At 46.3% G+C, this 27,642-nt stretch overlaps 1 protein-coding gene across 3 annotated transcripts in view; it reads right to left on the reverse strand.

Annotated features, from left to right (window-relative positions):
• Positions 1 to 27,642, reverse strand: part of ULK4 (unc-51 like kinase 4) — a 251,976-nt gene that overhangs the window by 122,469 nt on the left and 101,865 nt on the right. For all 3 annotated transcript variants that reach the window (XM_036333255.1, XM_036333256.1, XM_036333257.1), the window contains one exon: positions 12,422 to 12,470. In XM_036333255.1, the coding sequence (XP_036189148.1) occupies positions 12,422 to 12,470 (49 nt within the window). The remainder of the gene's footprint in view (positions 1 to 12,421; positions 12,471 to 27,642) is intronic.

Here is a 27,642-nt window from a genome sequence, read left to right on the forward strand (position 1 = left end):
CCCCCCTCCCCCCCCGCCCCGCCCCAGTTACATCAAACAGCCCACAGTACCCTTTGGGGGTTTTAAGATATAGATTCTTACCTATCCCTACCTATAAAGTTCTACGATGGGTAAAAAGACTAATGCTGATTCTGTTTTGTTTTGTTTTTACTAATTTCAGAGAGGAAGGGACAGGGAGGGATACAAACATCAATGAGAGAAAATCATCCATCAGCTGCCTCCTGCACGCCCCCTACTGGGGATCAAGCCCACAACCCAGGCATGTGCCACTGAGCCACACCGCCCAGGCTGATGGCTTTTATGTACAAATATGACTTAGCTGTTGATATGCTTGAAGACAAAGGAACAACCAGAGAGATTTTTTAAACCCACAGTATCTGTGCACCTCAGGTGCCTTCATCAGGAAGCCTCTGTTTTCAATCCAGAATCAAACTTCTTTTGTATGAAAGCTCTCAGGTAATGATACTGATGGTTTTCAAGAGATGGGGTTAGAGAGAGAATACGTGAGACTCTGCATGTGACACACGGATATCAAATAGCAAAAATGAAAGAACAGCACATTATTAGCTATTTTTGTATTTTAACGGGACTCGCAGGCTTCTATGTGCTACCACCAACGCCTCTGAGTGGCGGTGTGGACAGAAGCCTAAATGAGGTCTCAGAAAAGATAATGGAGCTTTAATGATGGAAATAGTAAGAAAATTAAGTGTAATCATGTTCCATTACGCATACTCTTCGCTCCCATTTTCACTAAATTATTTTATTATGACTTTGCCTCTGTCTATTGAAACAACCTTTTATGGCAATTTGATCTGCAAGCATAAATAAGTCTCATTTATTTCCCTCTATGAAGCCCTATGGGATTAATAAGAAGAAATGGAGCATCTAAAGTTTTACCCATTCTGCACTCAGGGAGCAGCCACTCAGAGAGATGAATGCTTTGTTTTCTATTTATATATGTGAGGAAAGCGTTACGGTGTGAGCGGAGTCTCACTGGACATCAGCGTAGCTCCTGCTAGAAACACTGAGAGAGGAAAGGGGAGGGGGAGAAAGAGAGAGAACCATTGATCAGTAGGCTCCCACACGTGCCCCAACTGGGGATGGAACCCACAACCCAGGTATGTGCCCTGACCAGGAATCGAACCCATAACCTTTCGGTGAACCGGGTGACGCTGTAACCGAGTCCCCCGCTGGGGCTGGCGAGACCGCCCTGCACCAGGCAGCTCCTCCTCTCACCTCTGACCAGCCACAGTGAGTCCAGCAACTTCGGAAACAATTTTAACCAGAAGCATGAGAAGGGCGCCACAACCATCCCCACTCCACGTGCTGGTGGGTCCCGCACTACTGGTCACGTCACCTCCTCAGGCCTCAGCCCTCCTGCTGGCCGTCACTGACCAGAGCTGCTGGGCTGTTTGTGCCCGCAGGCCTCTCCCGTGCAGCCATGCAGGTGTGAGCCCTGAGCACCGTGGGGAATTCTGATCCATCCGGCAGGGGGCGCACACGCAGCGGGTGTGCAAACGGAGGCGGGGAGCACTCCAGCAGGGGGCACAGCAGAGGAAGGCTGAAAGGCTGCTCACTCGGCCTCCACAGGGAAGGACACACCCGCCAGGATGCGCAGGCGGGGTTTTAAATGCTCCTTCCAAGCATGCTTGCTTCTACAAAGTGTCACGAAGAAAAGGCTCTGAAGCTTAACTGCAATCACAACTCACTAATTAAATGAGCCTCTGGGCCAGATCCTGGCGGAGGCTACGAAGAAGTAAAAGCTCACATTCAGAAAGAATGATACCTATGGGAGGACGAGGGCGAACATTCTACAACGACCAGACATAAATCCACACCCAATTCCCACTATAAACTTGTATTCAGATCTAAAGAGAAAGAGACAGAAATATTATAAAGGATAAACTTACAAAATTTTAAACTAGAAGTAATAAATTTTAATAAATCTGTAATAATATATTGGCACCCAATAACACAGCAACAACTCTCATAAACCAGGAGAAGAGAGAGAAATACACAGAAACACCCTAGTAACAGGTTACTGTAGTCCCCTCCCTCAATCTAAGATAGATTAAAGGAAAAATTACTAAGGACATTTATAAAACATGCTCCATAAGATATGCCTTATAGATTCAAGTCAAACTCTGAACTCCAGAGAGACTAAGAGAATAATTTTTAATTGTACACAGAGAATTCATGAAAATTCACCACAGTATACAACAAAGAAAACATCAATAAATTCCCCCCAAATAAAACCAAAAATTAATTAAAATACCAAACAAGCTCTTCGTTTTCTTTTCCAATTACAGTTGATGGTCGATATTACTTTAGATTAGTTTTAGGTGTACGGCATAGAGGTCAGCTCTTGGCCACTTTGGCTAGAGGTCTGTTTAGAGGTACCATTACATCGAGGTAATTACCTTCATGACAGTAGGTAGACTGGGGTCCATTAAAGATGCATAACGTAGACCCTCCACCAATCACCAAAACGAAAATACCCAACTGAGTCAAAAGACAACTGGAAAAGACAGAAATAAGAAAGAAGACTAGAAGGCCCCAGAGAAAACCAGTAGTGAGATGGTAGATTTAACTACATTAATAATTACATTTCATGAAAACGCTCTCAACACCTCACATAGAAGACTAATCTTGTCAGGCTGGAAAAGGCAAGCTCTAGATGCATCTCTCTTCGAGAAAACAACTTGAAATATAAAGGTGACGAGAGTTCAAAGGTAAGAGATGGAAACATGAGCCTCACCAACACAAATCACAGACAGCCGTGGGCGATACTAGCATCAGGCATGACGCCTTCTCCCCGGAAGAAAATGAGCGAGCTCCATCAGAGAAGCCAGGGGTCCACAGAGAAAGAAATAAAGGATCCATACCTAACTACTCGCGTGTATAAAATTCTAGAAAATGCAAACTAATCCACAGGGGCCGAAAGCAAGCGCAGAGCTGCCTGGGACTGGCATGGCGGTAGAGAGGGGTGCATGACAGACAGGCACAAGGATAACCTGAGGTGGGGCGGGGTGGAGTGGCGATGGATTTGTTCATTATCTTGACTGAATGTGCGTATGTGAAAGCTCATCAAGTTATACCTAATAAATATCTGCGCCTTACTGTGCATCGATACAGATAACAGGCCACATACGGAGGTGCAGGGAAGGCATGATAAATATGGTATTTCAAGTCCCCGTAACGACCGCGCACTGTTGGAATGACTCGGGGATGGGGGAGGGAGTGTTGGGAAGAGAACAGCTGGCTCTGTACTCATTCCTGGCGACAAAGTTATTTTGGAGCAAAGATTTAGAATTTAATCATGAAATCCTAAGGGCACAGAATAAAAGATAGATTAATATTTAATAACCTTGCTGGGGAGAAGTCCTTTCCTAAGCATAGTGGAAAACACAGAAGCTATCAGCAAAAAAGTTGATAAATGTGCCTCTGATATGAAAAAGCAAACAGCTCAAAATACAAGCCATTAACAATCTGAAAGACCAGTGAGTGTGGCGAAGCTGCTGCTGTTTGATATCCGGCTGTGGGAGATTTCACATTAGCACTCGGGAGAGTAATACTAAAACACAAAAGATGCACACACTTTGGTGTAACAATTCACCTTTCAAACATTTATCCGATCGAAACTTGCACAAATGTGTAGGCATCCTATTCAGAGTTGCTCACATTAGCAGAAAACTGGGGTAGTGGGGACTTAAAATGTCCATCGATGGGGGCTGGCTAAATAAATTCTGCTAACTCAATAAAATATTGTATGGCCATTAAATAGAATAAATAATACATATGCATATATACACACACTCCCTCCCAGGGGCACTATGAAGTATGATAGGTACAAAGTAGAATAGTGTGGTCCCATTGGGGGGTGGGGGGTGCGGGGGAAGATGTGAAAAATAATGAGAATATGTTACAGCTGTAAGCTGGGTATTATGGAAGCCTTCACATTCTCAGACATTTCTGTACTGTCTGAACCCTTTACAAGTATGTATTGTTCTTGTTAGCAGAAAAAAACAAACCTAAAAATCCTATGCAATCAGCCCTACTGGCTTCTCACACCGTCTTTCTCCAATTTGGTGCCTCTAATAAATCCAAAATCCAATTTCACTCGGCAGAGCTATTTACAAAGCTCTCCTTTTCTCATACATCTGTAAGCTGCTCTAGTGCGTCCGATTTCCCGGCTCCTTCTGAAAAGCCTCCGCTGCTCTGGGGAAGCACAGACAGTCTGCTTCTCCTGGCTCATCCAAGAAAACAAACCAAAAGAGCATCCAAGGCAAACGCCGCCGATGCCGGCTGCTTTATGCGATCGAAAGTAGCAACTTCTTGCTGACATTCCCACTTCCTTAAAAAGTGGGTGTTCTCCGCTGTTTGTTCCTGAGTAAACTTTAGGGGAGCCTACATCACTGAAGCAGTCAGAAAAGTAACACCCAGAGGTTACACGCTGAGGATGAGCAATCACTGCTTCCACCCTGGGCTCTCCAGTCCTCCTGTGTCCTACCCAGAGTCCTTCTACCTGTTCCATCTATTAAAGGGCTCCAAACACACGGGGTTTTGTGAGACTGAGCGGCCCCTGATACCCACAGTAGGCATGTTAGCTTTTAACACAAGCCTGAACCTAAAGGTGGCCGACGACTGGGTGCCCCACAGAGTCCAGAGTCAGAAACTAAATAAACTCGAGTGGTGTCACCAGCCAAGGTCAAGATCAGGGGAGCTGCCACCAAACTGCCTTTGGAGCTGACACACTGGAGCACACTGGCCCTTCCCACCATTTATCCTTCCAACCCCCATCCGGGGAATGCCTTCCAGGAAGGAGGGGTCTAAATGTAACCACCATGCCTCGCCTCCCTCTAGCTCACTAAGAAACTCATAGAAACTGAAAGGCAAGAAGCGGGAGGGCGATGTGCTGGGGTGAACACACAGAATGGTTCCCTCCCTAAGGGAGACTCAGGTGTAACTGAGGATGCAGGAGGGGAAGTCACCAACTGCAGCACTAGCCAACAGCAACATAATGCACACCCTGTATCGTAAATGTTCTGAAAGCTGCAGTGAAAAAGTAAAAACAAACAGATGAAATTGACGCTGGTAATACTGCATTTAGCCCCATGCATCCAAACTATGATCATTTTAACATACAGTCAATATAAGAAAACTAGAGGCCCTATGCACGAAATTCGTGCGAGAGTAGGCTTTCACAGCCCCGGCTGCCTTGGCCCTCGCAGCCCCAGCTTCATCTGGAAGGTCATCCGGAAGGTCGTCCAGACAGTTGTACTGTTGTTCACAGTCATTTGGTTCATTTGAAAATTACGCTTTTATTACTATAGATTAAGCAGCTACTTTACACTCCTTTTGTTCTTGGAAACCCAACACATGTTTGACACAGCGAGCATCTCAGCTTGGACTAGCCATGTTTCAAGTGCTCGTTTTGCTCTGTGTGGCTCCTGGCTAACATGCTGAGATGCAGGTCTGCGGGAGAATCGAATCAACAGTGCAGGCACGGTGTGGGGTGCAGGGCAGGCTCACACAGCACCCAAGAGTCACAGCCCTTTGAACAGAAACACTGCCTTTTCTTTTAGAAACTTTTTACTTCTTCTAAACTTCATGCAGTGGTTTGGTTCCTCTTGCATCTCCCTCATGCCACCTTTCTGGACCCTGTCTCTTCACTTGTCTGTAGCTCACAGGTGCCTGCAACTCACTAGCTGGGCCCTAATTTTACCCTTCCTTCTTCACGAGTCTAATTCTACAATCAAGAACAAAAACCAAGAAGAAAAAAGCTTACACTCTTGGGAAGGACATTATTTAATGCCCTGTCACTTATCTACGTCTTTACTTTTTAACTTGGCTGTCTCCTTATCGAGAAGAAGGAATACTGCTTCCCCGAAGCAAAGCCCAGGGCCCAGAGCAGAACCAGAAACAAGAATGGTGACGATAAAACTCAGGACTCCACGTGGGAGAAGCCACATGGAGCACACGCCCACTATGTGCCCTGTGATTGGCCAACAGTATCCTATGCTCCCTTTTAGCACTTTTTTTTTAGTGGGTACAATATGTGGTTTTTCTCTTAATAAAGTCCATCTTCTTTCAAACTAGTTGGGCTGATTATGCTTTAGCCCAGGTTTACAAATATATTTATTTTACATAGCTTCAGCCCACTTATTCAGCTAACCAGGAATTAATCATGTTAATAACATGGCATTAAAATCATTTGTTCAGATGTTATATTGGGCAACTTCATTCAATCCAGTATCAATAGATTACACCCTATGACACAAACTACCAAGAATAGATCCATGCAAATCCCAAGAAAACAGCTCAAAGCACACATTTAAATGGCAGCATGTATAAGGTCATCCTATATAACAAAAGCCTAATATGCTAAGTGTCGGGTCATCCAGTAGGCCGTTCAACCAAAGTGTAATATGCTACTGATATGCTAAAGCTGCTCAACTGCCCACTAAGACCACCAGGGGGCAGACGCTCTGACTGGTAGGTTAGCTTGCCCCTGGGGTCCAGCCCATCAGGACTGGAGCCCTCCCACAGTCCCTCCCCAGCTGGCCAACCTCCCACATCCCTCCCCAGCCTCCATTGTGCACTGGTGGGGCCCCTCACCTGGCCTGTGCCCTCTCGCAATCCAGGACCCCTCGGGGGATGTCAGAGAGCCAGTTTCGACCCGATCCCGCAGGCCAGGCCGAGGGACCCCACTGGTGCACGAATTCGTGCACTGGGCCTCTAGTCTTTGTATAATTGGTTACAGGGCTCTGTTCTGCAATCTACAGAAGCCCTGAACAGGTGCACCGGAAGGTGGAAGAATGATATTTGTCTCCTGCAGACAGTAAGTACTCCTTGCACAACTTTGAAAGTATCTTCCTAAGTTAAGCATTTTAAAATTTTAACCAAAGCTTATCTTCCAGTTTAGAAACTCATGCCCCTGTGTGTTGCAGAATCTTATTAAGGGCCTATTGGACACAAACATGCCGATTCTTAAACTCATAAGGAACTTGCCATTTTAACACCCCCTACGCACCAATCCACATGAGATGCATTGCAACGAGAATGGAGCAAAGTAATTTTAAAGCCTAGACGGGTTAAAAACACTCCTTCAGTGTAACGTGACTGCCAGTCTGCACCGCGCTGGTGTCTCCGTGACTAAATCCTCAGGCTCCACGGGCCCGTAAAGAGACTCTTTCCTAAAGACACAGTTGACTTGGAAGATTTACTGCTGCTTACTTCAACAGCTATCTTCGAGAACTGTTAAAACAATATAATTGTCAAACTAGTGTATTGCAAATCTCATTTTTATTGTTAACATTTGCCACTGAAATTGCTCTTTAATTGTTTGTTTTGGAACAGACACATAAAACATCATGACAGCGATACTTTGGCACATATTGGAAAATCTGCCATGAATAAAGATTTTTCCCCAATGAAATACAGTTTGCCTCTATTACTTGGCATTAAAATGATTTACTGAAATAGGCCAAAACATAAACCGCTGAAATAAAATGAAGAGAGATTACAGTTGCAGCAAAATGCAAAGGCCGATCTATTCAGACGCATAATTGAGACACGTTTAAATGCAACTTTGACTCCTTAGAAAGTGGCCAAAAGGGAAAAAGGATGCCTTCCATCCTGCTCACCCATCAACTGGACACTCCAAAACCAAACCCTCGGGCACTTGTGAGGACTCACTTCCTCAGGAACCACATGTATTAGGCAGATCCATATACATGGCCGTAGTGTGGACCCTGAAGACTGTCGGAATCCATTCAGCTAATCCACTGTGTGCTGCCTGAGCGTCCACTCCCCGCCCAGCACGGCTGCTGTACTGCCACAAAAACCCGGTGTTCTCACCCAGGTGGCCCTGCCAGGAAAGCAGCACCGGCTGCTGTGACAGCCCCTTTTCGTAAGCGATCAGCTACCTGGCTTTCAGGGCTTGGCCCGTCCAGAGCGGGGCACAGCGCAGGATAGAAAACGCTCCACGCTGAGTGTGGTGTTAGCGCTCCCGGGCCCTGGGATCGGGCCTCGGAGACCAGCTCTGCCTTTAGGCTTCCTTCCTCTCGGCCCTTTTGGCTGATCTCCGAAGTCTCATTGAAGGAGACCTGCAGGGATCTCCCCGAGTTCAGCTGCCAACCCGTTTCGTTTCCAGTGTAACCCAGGATGCCAAGCCTGATTCTCTGCCGGCCTCACCGCGGTGGCCAAGCGGCCACCTCCTCACTGCTCATAGCTCCTGCAGCACCGCGGCTCTGAAGGCTTGTTCGAAGTAGAGGACACTGAGTTTAGAGAACATTCGCTATTTGCATGGAACCACCCAGCATAAAGCCCTGCCGGACCTGGGCCCAAATGGCCCCTTATCCTCTCTCTCTATGCTTCCCCGTTGTCTCCGGCCCAGGCACACCAAGCTGGACACCCCCTCTCCACATGACACCTCCCTCAAGGCCCCATTCAAAGGTTACTTCTTCTGTGAGACTCCTCTCCTCCCACTGAGCAGTGGGTCCCTCCCTCCCCTGGGACCCAGTGTCCTCTCCCCCCCCCTCCACGCTGCTTCTGACCAATTACGTGCCCACGCCTGGCTTTCTCCCTGCCCCACACACCCAGGGGGCCAGATATTAGGCGCCCAGACCAGAGGGCGCACTGTGTTTCCTGAGTTGGCAGTTACAATTGTAGATTACTTTCATCTTTTTAAAAAGATAATAAAGACTACTTTCAATGGGATATGTATGTAACCAGTGCGATCCATACTGGGAGCTCTTGCTTTTCGCGCACAACCCCAGGAATCTTTTCTTAAAGTTTGTCCGGGGTTATTCTGTGCCCACGGGACATGAGATTCAGAATTCTGCTCTCTTCATCTTCGCCTTCCTCCAGGCCTGCAGGAGAGACACGCACGCTGCCTGCCATCCCGGCCCATCAGAGGAGAAAGGCTGCTTTCTCAATGAAAATCACACTGGGAGGAAGCACTGCTGGTACGAGCACAGCATGTGTGGAACTCCGGAAAAGAAGAAAGAAGCTACAAAAGCCTGTAATTGGGCTCCAGGTACATCAAATAGAAGCTGGAAAACAGTTAGGAGCTAAGAGTGAAGAAAAAAAAATCCAGAGGTCACAGTGGACCACCAGCTGAATGATTCGAATGTTTTGCTTTTCGAGTGGGTGGCTAGAAGACACAAGCAGTAGACAAGCATGCAGGGCCCTGCACGATCTTTTCATTGTGTTTCCTCCTGATCAAATCATTGCTGAAAGCTGCTACATATATCCAAACCCCACATATGCTCCTGAACTTAGAAACCAAACCTAACTAAAGAATATCCTGTGTCTTCTTGAAACTAGGAATCCAACAGTTGTAAGATGCACCATTATTTTATCAAACAGTAAGAAAAACGCTGCCAATTAAACTATGATATGCTTTTTTATTACCTCAAATTTTTATTTTATTTTTATGGAAAGAGCTATTTTAGATTTATTCAGACATACAACCTTATAGCATATCTTTCTTGGGCACATAAAAAGGAAAATAAAGGTAAAATAAATTGGTTAAGGCAATGACAACCAGGTCACCTGGCTGAGAGCAACTGTAAGAAGCCACTGATTTGGAAAGTACATCCCATTTTCAGAAATGCTAAAATCTGGGGGAAAAAATTGCACACACCATAGAATCAATAAAATACTATTTTATGCCTAGTTCAGTGACAACATTTAGAAAGGACATGGTAATCGTTTACATAATAACTGCTACAAAGATATTTCATTGATTAGGAAATGTATTGATATAGAGGGGGAAAGTTGATATTTTTCTTCGACTCACGAAGGACAAAAGTAGAATAGGGGTTTAATAATGTTCTTCAAGGACATCTATGTCCTGTCCCCAAAAGCAGTCGTTTCCAAATGTGGTTTTTTTTCTTTACTTTTTTAGCAGCGGGACCTCTTTATAATACACCGTCCTAGGAGAAGCCTGAGTAGAGAGCTGCTCCAGCTGGAGGAAGAGCATCACCCTGCACGTGCCTGTGAGGTCACGGGGCTCAGGACCAGCTGAAATCCTGGCCTGGAGAGTAGAGGTCACTGTCTACCCACCCCCTCCGATGCCACAACGCAAGAACGAGGGTTTAGATCATGCATCACGCCCTAACCGGTTTGGCTCCGTGGATAGAGTGTCGGCCTGCGGACTGGAGGGTACCAGGTTCGATTCCGGTCAAGGGCATGTACCTTGGTTGCGGGCACATCCCCAGTCAGGGGCATGCAGGAGGCAGCTGATCAACGTTTCTCTCTCATCGATGTTTCTAACTCTCTATCCCTCTCCCTTCCTCTCTGTAAAAAAATCAATAAAATATATTAAAAAAAAAAAAAACAGCAGGAAGACCAGGGAGGGTTGGGGGGCAGGAGGGAGGGGGGTAAGAGATCAACCGAAGGACTTGTATGCATGCATATAAGCATAACCAATGGACATAAGACACTGGGGGGTAGGGGAGGCCAGGGGATTGTCAAGGGCGGGGGGAAAAAAGGACACATATATAATACCCTTTGTAATGCTTTAAGCAATAAAACAATTTTAAAAAAATTATGCATCACTCAACTAAACATGTACTGTGGCCTGTAAAATGCAAAGCCTTCCTAGGTGCTCATTATGCGGAGATTAATTGAGTATGGAGGGGTTTTGTTAACCTGCAAGAAGAAACTTCCTATGTTCAGACTTCAGACCTTGAAGTGACTGCCAACAGGTAAGAATTTATCATCAGTGACCCAAGGAGCTATACTGACCTTAACAGGGTAGAGGCCCTCCCGCCACAGCAAGGGTGAGTCCCACCCACCCTTAAGGCCCATGGTAGCGCTACAGTCTCTCTGTCTGCAACACGCCTCTCTCTCTTTCTTGTTTTTGTTTTGTTTTGTTTTATTGATTTGAGAGAGAGGAAAGGAGAGGGAGAGAAGAGAAATGCGATTTGTTGTTCCATTCATTTATGCATTCATTGATTGTTTCTTGTGTATGCCTTGGCCAGAGATTGAGCCCACAACCTTGGTCGACACTCTAACCACCTGGCCAGGGCTAACAACATCTCTTCTCAAATGCAAGACAGATGTGGCTGAGTTTGGACAGCACAGGACCTTGCCACTGTGCCCAAGTGTGTGGCCAAACGCAGCAGCTTACCACCCACTGCTCTCAGAAACGAATCCACCTCCACAACAAACTAGCAAGCGAAAAGCTTTAAAATCCCCACTAGAAAGCTCTTGATCTGCATGTCTTCACCCCCTTTTCCTCCGTATCTTCTCCTAATACTGCTTCTAAAATCCCCTTTTACTATTTGCTTTTATTTTGTTGTTTTGGGGTGTGTGTTTTTTTAATTTTCTCAATTACAGATGGCATTCGATATGATTTTGTGTTAGTTCAGGTGGACATCAGTTACACCCTTCTACTACTCGAAGCGATTTCAGTCCAGGCTCTAACCCACCACCACCCCTCCCCACCCAATTCAAACAGCTCAGCAGCTCCAACCAGCTCCCTGAAAGCCAAAGGATCTGGAGCTAAGAAAATTACTGTTTTCCCGCGGAGCCACAGCAACACACAAACAACTTGCAGATTAATGTCCCAGGAGGAGTAAAGAAAGCTGGTTTTCCATGTGGAGGGTTAGCAGACCATCCCGGTTATTGCTCCGCCCACGACCAAGGTAGGTTAGGCTGGTCTGTCCCCGCCTTGGCCCCTGGTGCTGTCGGCAGCTCTGGAGGGAAAGTGTTTGGCAAAGGGGGTAACCTGTCGCGCCCCCCCTACTTCCCCCCCCCCCCCCCCCCCCGTACAGGGAGGCATTTCTTTGGTCAAGGGCACTCCCTTGCTATAAGCACCAACTCTACTTTCACCCTGATTTTCCAATCCGTACTTATTATAGGTAGGGGTTTATCAGAAGTGAGAAAAGTCAATCTGCATCCCATTTTATTCCCTCCACGTAGAAACCTTAGGTGGAAGGCTTTCCTGAACAGATGGCTTCCAATTAAGTTGCATTCTGTGAAGAAACGGTGTATGGAAGCTAAGCTATTCTACATTCGAAAGAAGATTCTGCCCACAGGCCTAAAACTGTTGCTCTGACCCGTGACTACAGAGGGCTTCACATTGAACATCAGAAATTCATACTGAAGAATAGTGATCGTTATTCTTCCCTTCCCCCACAAACCAACCTCAGAAAAAGTACTTTCCACATTAGACAACATATGGTTTTCAGTCAATAGAAATAAAATCAAAGGACTTTGAAAAGAGGGCAGGGTCCCTATACAATCTCAGAGCGGGACAGAGCCCAGACAAGGAAACTGGGGCCCGATGAGGTGAAGTCAGATCATGAGGGACACACAACAGTCTTCTGGGCAGTTAGGGTTAGCACTCAACTACACGACATGGTCAAAACTTTAAACAGCTTTAAATTTCAGATGCATGTTTCCTTACCAGGATGACTTCCAAAATGAGTGGGATCAGTTTGCTTTCCTCCACAAGTCTGTTAAGAAATAAAAAGATAAACACACATTAGACGGCACGTGCGTCAACTGCCGCCCTGCCATGCAGCACTGCGACCCACGTGTTACCGCTTAAATCCTGCGACTGAGAAATCATCTGATTAAACATCACTCATTTTTAATACACTGAACTACAGCCATTTAAACACGAGAAATATGAAGCCTCTTTGCAAATGACTATTAGTTTAGCCTTACTGATCCGCAGCAAGCAAAATCTCAAGAGTAATATTTGTAAATGGAAGATTTTATTAAAATTCACAACTATTATGAAGACTATCAAACTGGTCAATGCCAGGCAAATCGCGTACCCCATCATCACTGCGCAGTTAAATGATGAGCCTGCCACACTGTAATCTTTCATATGTGCCTCATCAGGTATCTTCTCAGCATTAATGATTTAATGTAAAGTGATTTTTTAAAAATCATCTTTAACTTTAAAAAAGGTAGGCACCAATCACCCAATAGAATCTAGGCACTTCCCACCATTAAACCTCGTTTAAAAATGTCATCTACTAGAAGAATTTTTCCATGCAATTTAACACATTGTTTGCGGGTAGTTTTTATCGCGCGCTAACAGGTGGCGCGGGCCATTTTTGCTAATTTTTTGCGCAAATGGCAACGTTCAGTAAAATTACGGTAACTTTAGTTTACGTATTTATACGTTACCCGCATTCTACCGCTAGTCTATAAAAAACGTATTGATACGTGTCCCGCGCTCTACTACACTGGTAGAACGTATAAATACGTAAAACGTGTAAACACGTTTCCCGCATACAATGTGTTAAGAGAAAATAGCCTTGATTCAAAAGTCACTTCGTCTCTAAATAGTCCTTTAGTCCAAGGATCAGTAAACTTTCTTCTGCAAAGGATGAGACAGTACATATTTTACGCTTTGGAGGCCACACGGTCACTGTCATGGAAAAGCAGGCAAAAATAATACGGAAATGAGTAGGCATGGCTGTGTTCCAATGAAGTTTTATTTACAAAAACGGACGGGATGCTATGTTTGGCCCACAAGCTATAACTTGCTGATCCTGATTCAGTTTCAAAATCAGATTCCTTCATTTTATTGGAATTTACTCTGTATGATAAACTGCAGCACTAAAGCACGTTGCCCTCGTAGATACGCGCTGTTTGTCTATTTCACACACTATGCCAGGTGGGTGGAAAGGGAATTTATCACCTGGCCTCCCTCGAGCTTGTTTGTCTATGATAATACATTGATTAAAAAAAAAAAAAAGTCTGTGAGACTAGCCCAAAAAGGATCACAGTGTTTACAATATGTGTTAAGGGCAAGTGCGACACAGAGCGAGTTCCCAAGACTGAAGCTTGAGAAAGCCCCATCCTAGTGTCAAGCAAAGGGAACTGATTGTTTCTGTAGGTTCATTATAGGGGAGGGAAGAGGTTTTGACTACAAACGTTAAATTCATTTACATTCTCTCACTTTCCTGGACAACTGCAGGCTCAGATCTGAGTATAAAGCTCCTTACCCCATGGCAGGGCAGAACGGGACAAGCAGAGACTCAAGACCAAGCACAGCTTCAGGCCGGCAGCGTCCCGGTTTTCATCCTCAGCTTCCTAACTGTTGACAATCTCTTTTCCTAAATTGGTCTTTTTCATTTTTTCTAATAACACATACTCTCACTAGGCCTGGGCTGACATAGCCACGCTCCTGCATGTCAGAGTTGCCTAGCAACCAAAGAAAAGGAAGTTACAGGTCCCGCCAGCACAGTCACCCCAACATCAGATCCAAGCATCCACTCCCGACACCAGACTTCTCATAATAGTATTTTAAAATACAGCCCCGGCCAGGGTGGCTCAGGTGGTTGAACGTCGTCCCATTCACTGAGAGGTCACCTCTTTGATTCCCGGTCAGGGCACCAGCCTGGATTGCAGACTCGATCCCCAGGAGGAGGTGTGCAAGAGGCAGCCAATAGGTGTTTCTCTCTCACTGATGTTTCTCTCTCTCCCTCTTCCTTCCTCTCTCTCTAAAAATCAATTTAAAAATATTTTAAAATAAAACATATTCTATTATTAACATATTACTACCTTAATTCATTCTTAATCAACAACCTCATTTCATTCTTTAAAATTATAACGCATACTTCTTCGGATCTCCGCAGGATGAGCAAGCTGACCCGAGCCACCTCCGAAATCCCTTTTAACTAAATCCTAACACTCCAGCCCGTACATTCTTCTGAAAACAAGCAACCATAACAACTTTGCTCTTAGATTTGACTAAGGGGCAAATCACTTAGGGCCACATCTGGTAAATAAAAAGGAAACCCACGCTGAATAAAGCTACTTTTCATTAAAATTTCTATGACATTTTCTGTGATTCATGGACCAACCCCAAATGTAATTCCGAAAGAACGCTAAAGCAAGGACTGACCGAGAGCGGCTGTAAACACGGGCCATTATATAAGGCACATTTGTCCAGATGGTGAGACGTTAGCAGAGATGAGCCTACTGGGTATTGACTGGCATCTTCTTAATAAAAAATAATAAAACAGAGCATACCCAAGGGTGTTGCGTTGATATTTTTGTTTCAGTTCTGGGTACACATACAGGGTGGGGCAAAAGTAGGGTTACAGTTGTCTGTAAGGAAAATAATACAATAAGAAATAACAACACAAGGATAAACTCTGTTTTGTATATTCACAACTGTAAACCTACTTTTGCCCCACCCTCTAGGTACACTGGGTAGTGATGTAAAATGCTTTTTTTTTTAAACCACGAGTTATAGATTAAACATCTGAAATGCACACACTGCAGATTGCTGTGGAAACAAGTCATTTGCCTTCACTACGTTCTGAACATTTGATTTTTAAAACTCGGTCTCCTTACTGGAAGCCTTTCGCTCCTCCCAGCGAGTGGCTCCTGCCTGCAGCGCTCAAGCTCAGCTCTCCCCTCCCCTGACTGGACGCTGGGGCCGCTCGGGGTCAGGCCTCTGCAGACAGGGAGGACCAGGCTCGCCTCCAGAGAAAGCTGGCGTGGCCGACTCTCCAGGAGTGACCCGGGCAGCAAGTCTTCCATCGTCACCGCGGCCTGGAGAAGCACGACGCAAACGCTATCTTACTTTAGGGCTGTGTTGCGTCGGCCACCATGTGTTTAAATCAGCAGGATGAGCCTGTTACAGCCTAAGTTCGAAAAGAATGAAATGTCTGTGGTTTATGAAAAGCCTGGAGGGCGGGAAGTAGAGAGATGTACCTGAAAATTTTTTTAACCCGAAACAAACAAAATAGGGGTCTTAGAATGTTCCCTAATCTTAAAAGGACTGTGAGGGTATCACCTGCAACACAGCACACTCTTCTTCCTTTATTTAGCCACCTTCGCACTCTGTCCCAGTGGCTCCAGAAGAGGACACTGAAATACAGTCTTCTCAAACGTATTTCCTGGGACTACTTCACCACGTGGGTTATTTTGTTGTGGTTTGGTTTGGTTTGGTTCGGTGTGCATGTGGGGGGCTTTTTCTCTTCAGTACATCTCCAATAACCCTTCACAGCTGCACTAAATGATTATTGACTGGGTATCGGGGAGAAGGTGTGTGGATCTTAAAGGCCATCTTGGAATTCTGCCACCACAAGCCTGAACTTTTCCTCCACCCCAATTCCATCGTATCCCACCTCCTTTTTAAAAAATCCTCGCAGGAGGGTATGTTTATTGATTTGAGGGAGAGAGGAAGGAAGGGAGAGGGAGAGGAAAGGGAAGCGGGGGAGGGAGACAGAGAGAGAGAGACACCCTGACGGGGGATGGACCCGGCAACCTAGGCTTATGCCCTGACAGGGAATCAAACCCGCAACCTTTTGGTGCATGGGACTATACTCCAACTAACCGAGGCACCTGGCCAGGGACACCCCCTCCTTTTTAAAAAAACAACTCATATTAGCTTCTTTAAATTAGCTGCCTCTGGGCAACTATGTAGAAACCCAAAATAGATGCTGGACTTATAAAAAGATTTCCCCAAAACGCTGCTTAGGGGATTTAGAGTTTGTATTTGTCCCTAACGGAGCGCTGGGTAGAAAACAAAGCGCTTCCATTTCTTGTGACTTACATAATTTGCCAGTCTGGTAGACCAACAGTCATTTTTAAATAAAAAAATCTCTCACATCAGCTGAATTTCAAATTATTGGTTCAGTGAATCAGCTTCACACAGAAATGGTTTCATAATGCTTCGCTATAGCATGATATTACGTCTGCCCTGAAAGCAATGATATCGGTAACATTTCTCTTTGAAATGTCTGCCCTTGCCTGCAATGTTGGCTAATTGCCTTGCAGAGAAATGCAGAAGTTTCCCCAGTAAAGGTACACAGATACAAAAATTATTTTTCACACAAACAAGGAGGGAGGCAGGGTTGAGAGTTTTAGCAGCGTTAGCACATAGAATTGTTAGATCTGGTTATTTTACAAAGAACTATAGAATCCTCCCTATGGGCAGGCGTTATACTTCTTCCCTGAGGAAGTTTACACCCCAGTGAGCAAAAAACATATACAAAAATAATCCAAGTTGTAAAGATGAGGTCTTAGAATTAAGTTAGAAAATGAGGCTACTCCAGAATGCACCCCCGATGTATGAAAGCCTCCCCTTGCCTAAAGTAGCATGAACAAGATATTTCAGTAAGAGAAACTATGGTTGAGTGAAAAGCAAGTATTTTTCCCGCAGAAAGGAGATTTTAGATGGAAATAAAAGAATTGCATGTTACATTAGCAACTTTGCAAAATGCTTTTCTACCCATTTCCTCGACAGATGCCCAGCCAGGCCTGTGGTGATGCATGAACCGAGGCCACAAAACGCTCCTAACACAGAAAGTGCGGCAGGTGAGACAGAAGAGCTGGGCTGCTCATTTACACACGTCCCTGCCCTCTCCTACCTCCACAGGCTACAAGGTATCTGAAAGGCCTGGCTGTCAAGGGCTTTCGGGGAACTGTTCCTGCATGGCACCCACACTCTTGTTAGCCAGTGGGTTGTGGATTGTCACTAATGTTAATGTCTGGTAAGAACCACCAGCCTGCCCGAACGGCGTGGCTCAGTGGTTGAGCGTCGATCTATGGACAGGAAGTCACAGCTTCGATTCCCAGTCGGGGCACATGCCCAGGTTGCAGCCTTGATCCCCAGGAGGGGGCATGCAGCAGGCAGCCGATCAATGATTCTCTCATCATTGATGTGTCTGTCTGTCTCTCCCTCTCCCTTTCTCTCTGAAAGAAATAAAAATATATTAATAATAATAAAAAAAAACCCCACCAGGCTGTGTGTGTGTACTTAATGAACTGATGTCTTCCTAATTATAGAAAATAATTATTAAAAATCATAATGACTTTCTATAACTACTTACATAAAATAATTTATATAAAATGTAGAAATACCGAAGCATAAAATATATTTTATAGAGTGTTATGTTTGAAAAAATGGAAAAGCATTACAAGGGAAAATACCATAAGAAAATCATTAAGTTTTGACGTAATATTTACTTGTCTTTTTTTCCTATTCACTCTCATTATTTTTCTCTATTCATATAGGTCACTCTCATCTTTAGCCACCATTTGTGCATGTCCTCCATGTCACTCGGACAGCCTTGCCCTTCAAGGGTCATTTGCTGTCTAATGACCCTTCAAGGTGAAGTCCATTTCCCAAAGCTTACTCTGGGGAGGTTAGCACGCGGCGTCACTCACTAAACCCAGGATGGATCTGGGATTAGAACTGGAATCTGCCTAATTTCAGAGCCTGTTAAAGACACAGTGTCAGGAGAGGGGGTGGGAGGAAAAGTTCAGATCATAACACAGACGTTGGGTTTATTAAAAACCTTTCCTGTGTCATTGCATAGTCATCTCAAATATGAGCCCTTACACTGGCATATTTTTCTAGCCTACAATGTTTTTAACTAGTCCTCTTGATGGACCCTTGTTCTCCATTTTTCATTAGTTCCTTAGAAAGCAAACGAACGTAGTGGTGAAAGGATCGCACTCCTAACACGCTCAACTCGTCACTGGTCCTAGCTCCGTGCTTCCTTCAGACGCAACAGCACCGCCTGCTTCCCTCCGCGATGGTGAGGCGGGGACATCAGGCTGTGAAGGGGAAGCAGCCTGCACTCTGCGGCCACAGAAAGCCCTCCGTGAAGACACACTCTAGCTGTCTTTACTATTACTGTGTTTTCAATGTCTTAATGAACATTCTTGTACGTGAGTATTTGTGCGTATCTTTTACTATCGTCTTAGGATATATTCAAAGAAGTAGAATCAGCGAATATTTGAGGTTAACTACATACTGAGAGCCCGCGTGTCACCAAAGATGTACTAATTTATGAAAGTGCACGTTCCCCTGGGCTCTCAGCAAGTGCGATTCAAAACCTGAGCCATGTGGTGACCGGACACTAGGCTCCGGGTGGTGAGCACACAATGAGGTCTGCCGATGCGGTATTTAAAGCTGCACCCCAAAATGTATGGAATGCTGTTAACCAATGTGACCCCAATCGATTCTATTAAAACAGTGTTTTAACTTTCCTTTGATACTTGTATTATTTTAATGGAACTTTCTTGTATTACTAATAAAGGTGATGCTTTTTCGTGTTTATCGTGAGAAATGGCCTTTTCATTCCTTTGTCCCTGCTCCCTTTGGGCCTATCCTACTTCAGGATACTTGAAGAAGTCTGTCCCCCAAAGCTGACCACGGTGTGTGCTTTGCAAACAGCTGGCTTGTGCTCTATTTGTGACTCCACGCAGAAGGCAGACAAGCACGTGATGGTGCATTCTGAGGGTGCAAGGTGTCTCGGAGCATAACCTCACTGAAGAACCCTGGCTGGCCCACTTCCCTGCCTGGGTTTCTTCCCTCTGTAACACGTGATGGCAGAGACCGCTAAGTGATAACACATGTTGGAGATGGTAATGGTGTGCCCAGGAAGTCACAGAACATTTGAAACTCAGACCACTGTTTAGTCTGACAGCTCTCGTGCTCTTTAATTATTCGACAAAGGCCCTGTCTGTATAGCAAACACTGCAATATAGTCTGACCAATAGCTGTCTTCACATAAAATCAGAGGACTTGACATTGAAATGGAGGACTTGGGGAGATGTGAGAAACGAACGGGGAGTCTGTGCCTTAGGCCACATGTTACACTCCATTCTGTTGGGCTTCACTTGTTCCAGAGTTGACTGACAGTGACAGGTGTATGCAAACTGTTTACAGGCAATGCACGACTTTATCAAGAATAGATAAACAGCAGCAAACGTCTGCAGCACATTGCTGATTCTAAAATGGTGGTAAACCACCAAAAGAAAGTGCAAACATTGCAACGGAACTGTGATGCTAAAACTTGCCAAATATTATCGAGGGATTGATTCTTTCAGACTTTAGAAGGTACAGATCAAATCAAGAGACTTTAATTATTATGTCTACGGTTAGGATGCCATGAGCTGATGGCTTTGCTGGCTCTAATGCCCAATGTTTAAATGGTCAGGAATTGAAACCTTGACCTTGAATTCCCATCCTGATAGCCCAGGCTACACCTCCTGCAGTAAAATCACTATGGGACTTGAGCACTGCTGGTTTAACAACGCTATCACGCCACCTCCACAATGGCCACAGGCTTTGTAGAACAGTCTCTAGCTCTGTCTAGTGGCCTGGGAAGCTTGGGGCTCTTGACTGTGAAGCGTGAAGAGGATATGGCCAGAGACCTGTGGGTCGCATCCACGGCCCACCCCTCCAGGGCTCTGGCAAGCTTCACTGGGGAAGACACGCAGAGTCACAGGCCCAAACGATGTGTCAAAGTACAGGTCTCAGCAAGTAATGAGCAGCTGGTAAAGTATGGCAGCGGCATGGAAGACCTGAGATTCCACCACCATTCTAGGTACACAGGTAGCAAGGAACTGGATGACACCCACTTTAAGCAGGAGTCCAAACAGAACACATAGGAATGTGCCAATGATATATACAACCCTAACTCATAAAACCCCGCCCCTGAAGCCTGGAGGACCAGGCTAGAACCCACCTCGCAGAGGGTTCCAGAGAGAACTGGGGGATCCAAACAAGTGAGTCCCTCTGTCCCAAAGAGCTAAACATAAATCATAATTCTGAACATACTTAAATGATTTATTAGGGAAAATGTAACATTTTCCACAGGAGAATGTCTTAATCATTTTTTAAAAGGCAACTGTAAAAAGAGGAACTTGTTAAAACAATAACCACGATAATCACAATACTTAACAATTTTTACTATCTATTATCTTAAAATAGGAAACAAAGGACAGTAATGAATGACAAGCTCCAAATAGAAATATGGAAATAACAAAGCATTAGTATAGTGCTAGTACCTACCTATCTATATATATGAAAGGCTAATATGCTAAGTGTCCTTCCCACCATCCGACCGGCCGCTATGACATGCACTGACCACCAGGGCAGACGCTCAACACAGGAGCTGCCATAGTGACTTGGCAGCAGTGGTTCTCGGGTGACGCACCCCGAAACCAGAGAGGAGGGAGCCCGATTCCTCGCAGAGCCGCGCCATTCCACCTTTGGCCGTGGGTTATGTTGTTGCTGGCAAGTGTATCTGGTTTACCATACACTTGGGTTTGCGTTCCACACCCTGTACGATAGCAACTTTGCAGAATGCCCTCTCGCACAGCCTGATCCCCACAGGTCAGGCCACGGGACCCCACCTGCCGGAGGGACTAGGTCACTAGGCTCACTCCGCAGATGCTTTTCAAGCCATGGTGCCATCCAAGGTGCGGGAGGCAGGGGAGAGGCCGAGGGAGGTTGGCTCCAGGGCATGTCCGGCCCCTCTCACCCAGTCCCGCCCTGCTGGCCACTTTCTAATTAATTTCCTTTCAATGTGCACAAATCCATGCACCAGGTCACTATTGTTTGTATAAATATTATAAAAATAGGTAATTTCCAATTACCCAAGTAAGAATTTAATTCATTGCCTTATCACTTTCAAAGTCTTTTCTCACCCCACCCTCAGGTGCCCAGTTTGTAGATAGCTTTGTGACTAACTGCACCACCACTTCCCAAATCTCACTTTCAAGCATCCCAACTCCCCAGCTCAATGGCCCTCCCTCCGCATGGCAGTGCGCTCTTACACTTCCCCTGGGGGAATATTGCAGGAGGGAATCACCAGGGGGTGCGGACATCCCCTTTTCTCCATCAGTTACCCATCCTGCAAGGTCAAGGGTCGGGGAAGCTTTTCCAGTAGCCTGCCAGAAGTAAATACATCTGGCTTTGCAGGCCACATGGTCTCTTTCAAAACCGCTCAATCGTGTGAACACAAAAGCAGCCGCAGAAGATAAATGAACGAATCAGTGCGGCCGTGCTCCGGTAATATTTTATTTACCAAAACAGGTGGTCGAGATTTGGCCCACCAGCCTCTGTGCTAAATCATTCTCATCGACGAAACGTCACTAAAATAGCCCTCATCCCATAAACAAGCAAAAAAACACTCCTCTGACCCGTTGTCCCCCTATTTTTCAGCTGCTCTTTATAGCAAACTCTCCCTGGAATTATCGATCTTCCCCGTGTCCACCTCACCATTTCATCCCCCAATGAACTCCCAGAGGCTTCTGCCGCCACGTGGCAGGGGAAAGAACCCCTACCCAAGCTCTCCCGCCGACTGTAATGGTTCATTCTCCGTCCTCCCCTTCCCGACACCCTCAGCAGCATGTGGCACTGCCATCATCCCCTGCCTCTGAACGTCCCTGGAAGCCAGCGGCCTGGTCCTCTAATAAGGAAGCTGCACTGACACAGGCAGCCAACTCCCCCACGTCACCCTTGGGTGTGCCCTTCCCTGAGAAGCTCCGGCCAGCCTCTCCGAAGCAGCTGACCCGGCCCCTCACCCTCCGCTCGCTCACTCAGCTGCTCTGTCCTCTGGGGCGCTCCTCGCTGGCTGGAACTGCGGTTTCTCAGCGGTTTGCTGGCGCACTGTCTATCCCCCGTGCCATCATCAGCTCCTGAAAACCGGGCCCCTGTCTGTCTGCACACCAGGGTGAACGGAACGACTAGTGGAGTGACTCGCTGAGGGAGTGAATCATATTAACTTTTCTTGCAGGTAGAAAACTATCCGATCTGATGTGCTCTCAAGTTCCAGGATTCCACGGTGGAAACTGACTCTGAGAAGAGAAAAGCAGCAGACGCCTTTTCTTGTGGGCAAGAAACACGTTCGGGGGAAGGGAAGGTAGCGTCCCGTTAAAACAATGAGCTCCGAGCGCCTTTTAAACACAGAAGGGAGGAGCTGTGAGCTGCTGCTGACTGCAGCCCCCGAAATACCAGGGCCGCTCGGTGCAAAGATTCAAATAAGCGCTGGTTTCCAACACGACGTGTAGTGAGTGGCTCCACTGACAAAGGGACGTCTCTGCCAGGCCTGGCGCCACTCCCTGAGGAAAGCTGTCGCTAAGTCCACGCAGGTCACAGGAGGAAAACTAGACTGACCCGCCTCCAGCACACAGGGCCGGCGTGGGAATACGGATTCAAAAGATTAACTTCTTTCTAATGAGAGAGATGAACGGTCTCAGCAAACCCACCTGACGCCCGGAGAGTAAGGACAGGCAATGAAACGTCTACCAGGTCACCCTGACTTCAGGGGAAATGTCTATCACCGTAAACAAGATAAAGGTCAACAACAGATTCAAACAATCACAAATAAGGTTAAGAAAAATGGAATGCCTTGGATCAAACTCCTAAGGTCTTAGGTTGGTGCCCTTCCATAACTCTATCAGGGACAGAATCTGGGGGTAGGATGGGAAAGTTAATTTAACACTCGCTCCGGGAGTGCTTCTGCAAGCACGTAGCCGGATAACTGTCGGAGTCACGATGATGAGCTCTGCCCTGGTCGGCACAATGAGCAGGGATTTCTGCCCCGTGAGGGTCACTTACATCGTGAGCAGAGGAGGGTTCAAAACCTAGGAGGACGAGGGAAGGAAGAGGTTGAACTGAACCGGGAACCTGGATTGTCCTTCTGATCAGAACTGTACCAGGAGCTGCCACGTGATGACAATAAGAGGAACAGGTGTCAGACCCTAACGACGGGAGCAGAGGGAAGCCACGGAGAATTATGGCTGGCTGCTATCGGAGCCACGAGGCTGAAGATGACTGTGTGGAGGAACGGGACCACTCCCAGAAGTAGACGCAACACCATGACACTTAAAACAGTTCAGCTTCAAAGTGTACTGTGATACCAGCCGAGTTCCCTTAAAAAGGTGGCTGTGCAGGGAGGGGCAAAGCACAAGGCACCAGAAGGAGGTCTGGATCCCAAGTCTTGTTGCTTTGAACTGACCCTGGGGTTTGGAGCACAAATTCCCTTGAGGACCTTCATGTCTTCGAGTTTAAAATGGAGACAGGGTCCAGGGTACTGATCACACCCTTCCGTTCTGTATTAATAACTCCAGAAGGAATGCATCTTCCCCCGCTCCATCCCCCCCCAACCACCTGCTTTACACTCCGGGTCACTATTCCTTGCCCTGACCACCCCCAGGCTAGGGACCAGCCCATGTCCTCCAGAGCCCAGAGAAATTACTCAACCAGCTTACCACGCATCCACTCCTTCATTTGTAAACTACAATAAAGGCTCTTGCGCATTTCCTCTCACTTCCTCTGCCTCCTGCCCGCCCCTGGGGCTTCCTCCCTGGGCTCCCTGGGGCATGGTATGCCCCCTCCTCCTGGGATCTAGGAGTCTACAGTAAAATATCTCTTCAAAGGCAGGTGTTTCCTGATCTTTGACCTCCCAACCTGAATAATTCAAAAGCCTACATTTTAAAACACCCAGGATCTCCAAAGTCCCATACAGCTCAAAAATTCTAACAATTCTGTCTTCACATGAATAAAGAAAAAAGGTTCTATTCCCTTAGGTCATGGGTCAGGAAACATTTTCTGAAAAGGGCTAGAGACAGTAAACACTTCAGGCTTTGCCAGAAACAAGGCCTCTGTCTCAGATCCGTCTGTTTGTAAGTTTACGTTCCTTAAGAACATAAACACCACTCTTACTGGGCAGGCCACACAAAACCAGATTGCAAGCTAGTTGACCAAGTGGGCCAGAGTTGGCCAATCTCTGCTTCAGATGACACGGGAAAGTCTACAGACCTAAGGATGCCTTGAAAACACAAAAAGTCTTACTGAATCCCTACTCAGATTAGCATCAATCTGCAATACATAACTGGAGAACCACCATTTGTAAAGGTATACAACAAACTCTAAGTGGTTTCCTTGAAAATGTTAGGCCCAAATAGTAATCTGAAACCATCCACTCCTGACCCAGAAATGGCTGCTAAGTGGTCATGCGACCATGAACTCGCATCTGTGTTAAAAGAAAACAATGAGAAAAGATCACCTTGTTGAAATAACCATCCTGCCTAGAGTCCAGTGAACGCAAACTCAACAGGGTCACAAACCAAAAATCCTTTACAAGAAAAACACGGCACTGTTCTAATTCACTTACAGACTCTGGATTTCTAGTACCAGACAACAAGGCTAAGCGACCGAACGACCGATCGCTATGATGCACACTGACCACCAGGGGCAGACACTGAACACAGGGGCTGCCCCCTGGTGGTCAGTGCACTCCCACAGAGGGAGTGCTGCTCAGCTGACCAACAGGCACCAGATGCCTGACTCATAGCTGGCAAGCACAGCTGCAGTGGCATGAGCCTCCCCTGCCTCCGCAGCAGCGCTATGAAGCACAGGCGACAGCAGCAGGCACAGCAGGACCAGAATGAGCGGGAGTGGCAGGGCGCCGGCCACCTGCCGCTTCGTGCACTACTACATCCCTCGGGGGATGTTGGACTGCCAGTTTCGGCCCGATCCCTGCCTGGCCTGTGGGGATCAGGCTGAAACCGTCAGTCCAACACCCCCTGAAGGGTCCCAGATTGTGAGAGGGCGCAGGCTAGGCTGAGGGACCCCACCGGTGCACAAATCTGTGCACCGGTCCTCTGGTAATATATGTACAGCCAAGTCTAAACTCTTCTTTTAGGATGAAAGATGCTATTTTACTGAGTTTCAAAGACAGTTAACAATCGCTAATGGTAGAACCAAGAAAAGAAACTATTGGAAAATAAAATAAAATGCTAAACTTCCCAGAGTAAAACAAAATTTTATGCTCAATCTCAGTGGAAGTGCACAAAGACCTCAGCAAGAGTAGCAATTGGGACAATTTTAATTTAATTTCCAAATTCTGCTTAAGCAGTATTCAAGTCTCAATAATACGTGTTGAACAAGTGTGCAGCAGCACTATAATCCTAAATCAAGGCAGAGAGAAGGGAAAACAAAAAACAAAAATTAAACAAAGGAAGTTTCTGATTTGCAGGATAATGAAAGGAGCTCAAGATGTGCTCAGTATTTGAAATCTTTTACACTTGCTTTATCCCCTGAAATGACTCTACTTTAGTGAAAAGTGCAGAAATGTACCCAATTTGAACAAGTGGCCAAGACAGTAACCGTGGACGATGTCCATCCAGGAGGAAAGAGAAGGTCAGGATGGGTGCTCAGAGGCTCGGTGCTGCTGGAGAAACCCTGCATCTGATTCTGCGAGTGCGGGGAGAGGATGAATGGGGAAGCCGCATCACAGTGGCCCAGGAATAACAATGGGAGCCTCAGGGACCAGAGATTGGCTTGCTTCTCATATGAGGCTTTTTAAAATTCCACAGCCACCTGGCGAAGCAGCAACTTATTTCTGGAGAAATCAATTCATTCTAATTTTAACAAAATTTCACTTTATTAAAGCTATTTCACTCATCGAGATTCCATCAGAGGAAATACCTGTGGAAACTCAGCTCATTGAAGGACAGAGCACCGAACTGGCTGGTTTAGCAACGGAAGACAGTTCCAGTGATTTGGGCTTTTTCTTTTATCGGACTACAAAGTGTCAACCAGAACCTATCAGAATGTGGCAAAACCTAATTTTATTAAACTATGTAAACTGAAAACAAAACGCAAATGGAAGCCCCCTGTGCCCGGGGTGTTTTCTGATGGCTCCCACAACTGCCATCCAATGTCAGACAAATACCACCTTCTTTTTCTTATTGAAAATATTTTTCCCATTACTTTGTAGGGTGTGGAGTTCTGGTTTCAATCCGCATCATCAAACATTTCTATCTTCTGTCAAAGGGGTTATCTCATCTAGAATTCTTCCTTCAATATTCCTTCCTCTCCTCAGAATGAAAAGGAAGAAAAGAAGGGAGGCTGAGGGAAAGGGGGAATGGTTTTACAGGATTTTCTGTAGACCATTCTCCAGCTGAGGGAACTTGGGTACAGAGAGGTTCAGCAATGTGGCCAAGATTATACAGCTAGTTGGGTTAGGTCTTTTAGTTTCTCCCATAACCTCCGACCATGACTGTGCCTTGGAAGTCATTACATCTATATATATATATATATATAAACCCCTACTCTGCAAATAGACTGAATGATGGAACATCCGAACAACTGGTCACTATGACATGCGCCGACTACCAGGGGGCGCACGTGGAACATGATGGGCGTCGGTAGCAGAACATGGAACATGACAGGTGTCAGCCGCGGCGGGATGTTGGAGCAGGTAAGCGGGGGCGCCAGACCAAGGTGGGGTGCCAGTTGCTGTCATCGGGGCAAGCCTCTGGTGGTTATTGAAAATTCTTTGCTCCCATGCAACGTGGTCCTGCCAGGCATTTGCACCTGCTGCCAGCGTCGGCCGCGAATGCTCAGCACCATCAGCAGGTGCGAGCAGTGGATGCAGGCCCAGATTGCCCCTGAGGGCTTCTCCACCTCCCCCTGCTGCTGAAGGGCAAAAGGGGCCCGAGCCATCAGCGCATGGGAGCAGCAGCGGCAGGAGCAGGGCTGGTCAGCAGAAAAGGGACCAGGGCCGCGGCAGGAGGGGCCGGGCAGGAGCGCAGAGGATGGGCCAAGACACACCCCTGTGCCCACCGCAGCCTCGCAGCCCACAGTTCCTTTCAAGCTGCATGAATTCATGCACTGGGCCCCTAGTTGTTTCGTAAAAGTCTATAGATAAGTCTCTCTTCTCCACGAAACTATAAGTACCTTAAAGGTGAGAACTTTATCTTAATTATCACTCATCCTGGTTTGTTCCCTCCGTACTTGCTGATTAGCTAGATGTTGGTTGGTTGGACGGATGGATGAATGGATGGCCAAAAAAATGAATACAAAACCAATGAGAGAAGTCGGTTGCAGTCTGTAAGGGCAGT

This window comes from Myotis myotis, unplaced genomic scaffold (genome assembly GCF_014108235.1).
Source record: "Myotis myotis isolate mMyoMyo1 unplaced genomic scaffold, mMyoMyo1.p scaffold_m19_p_13, whole genome shotgun sequence".
Classification (NCBI taxonomy): domain Eukaryota; kingdom Metazoa; phylum Chordata; class Mammalia; order Chiroptera; family Vespertilionidae; genus Myotis; species Myotis myotis.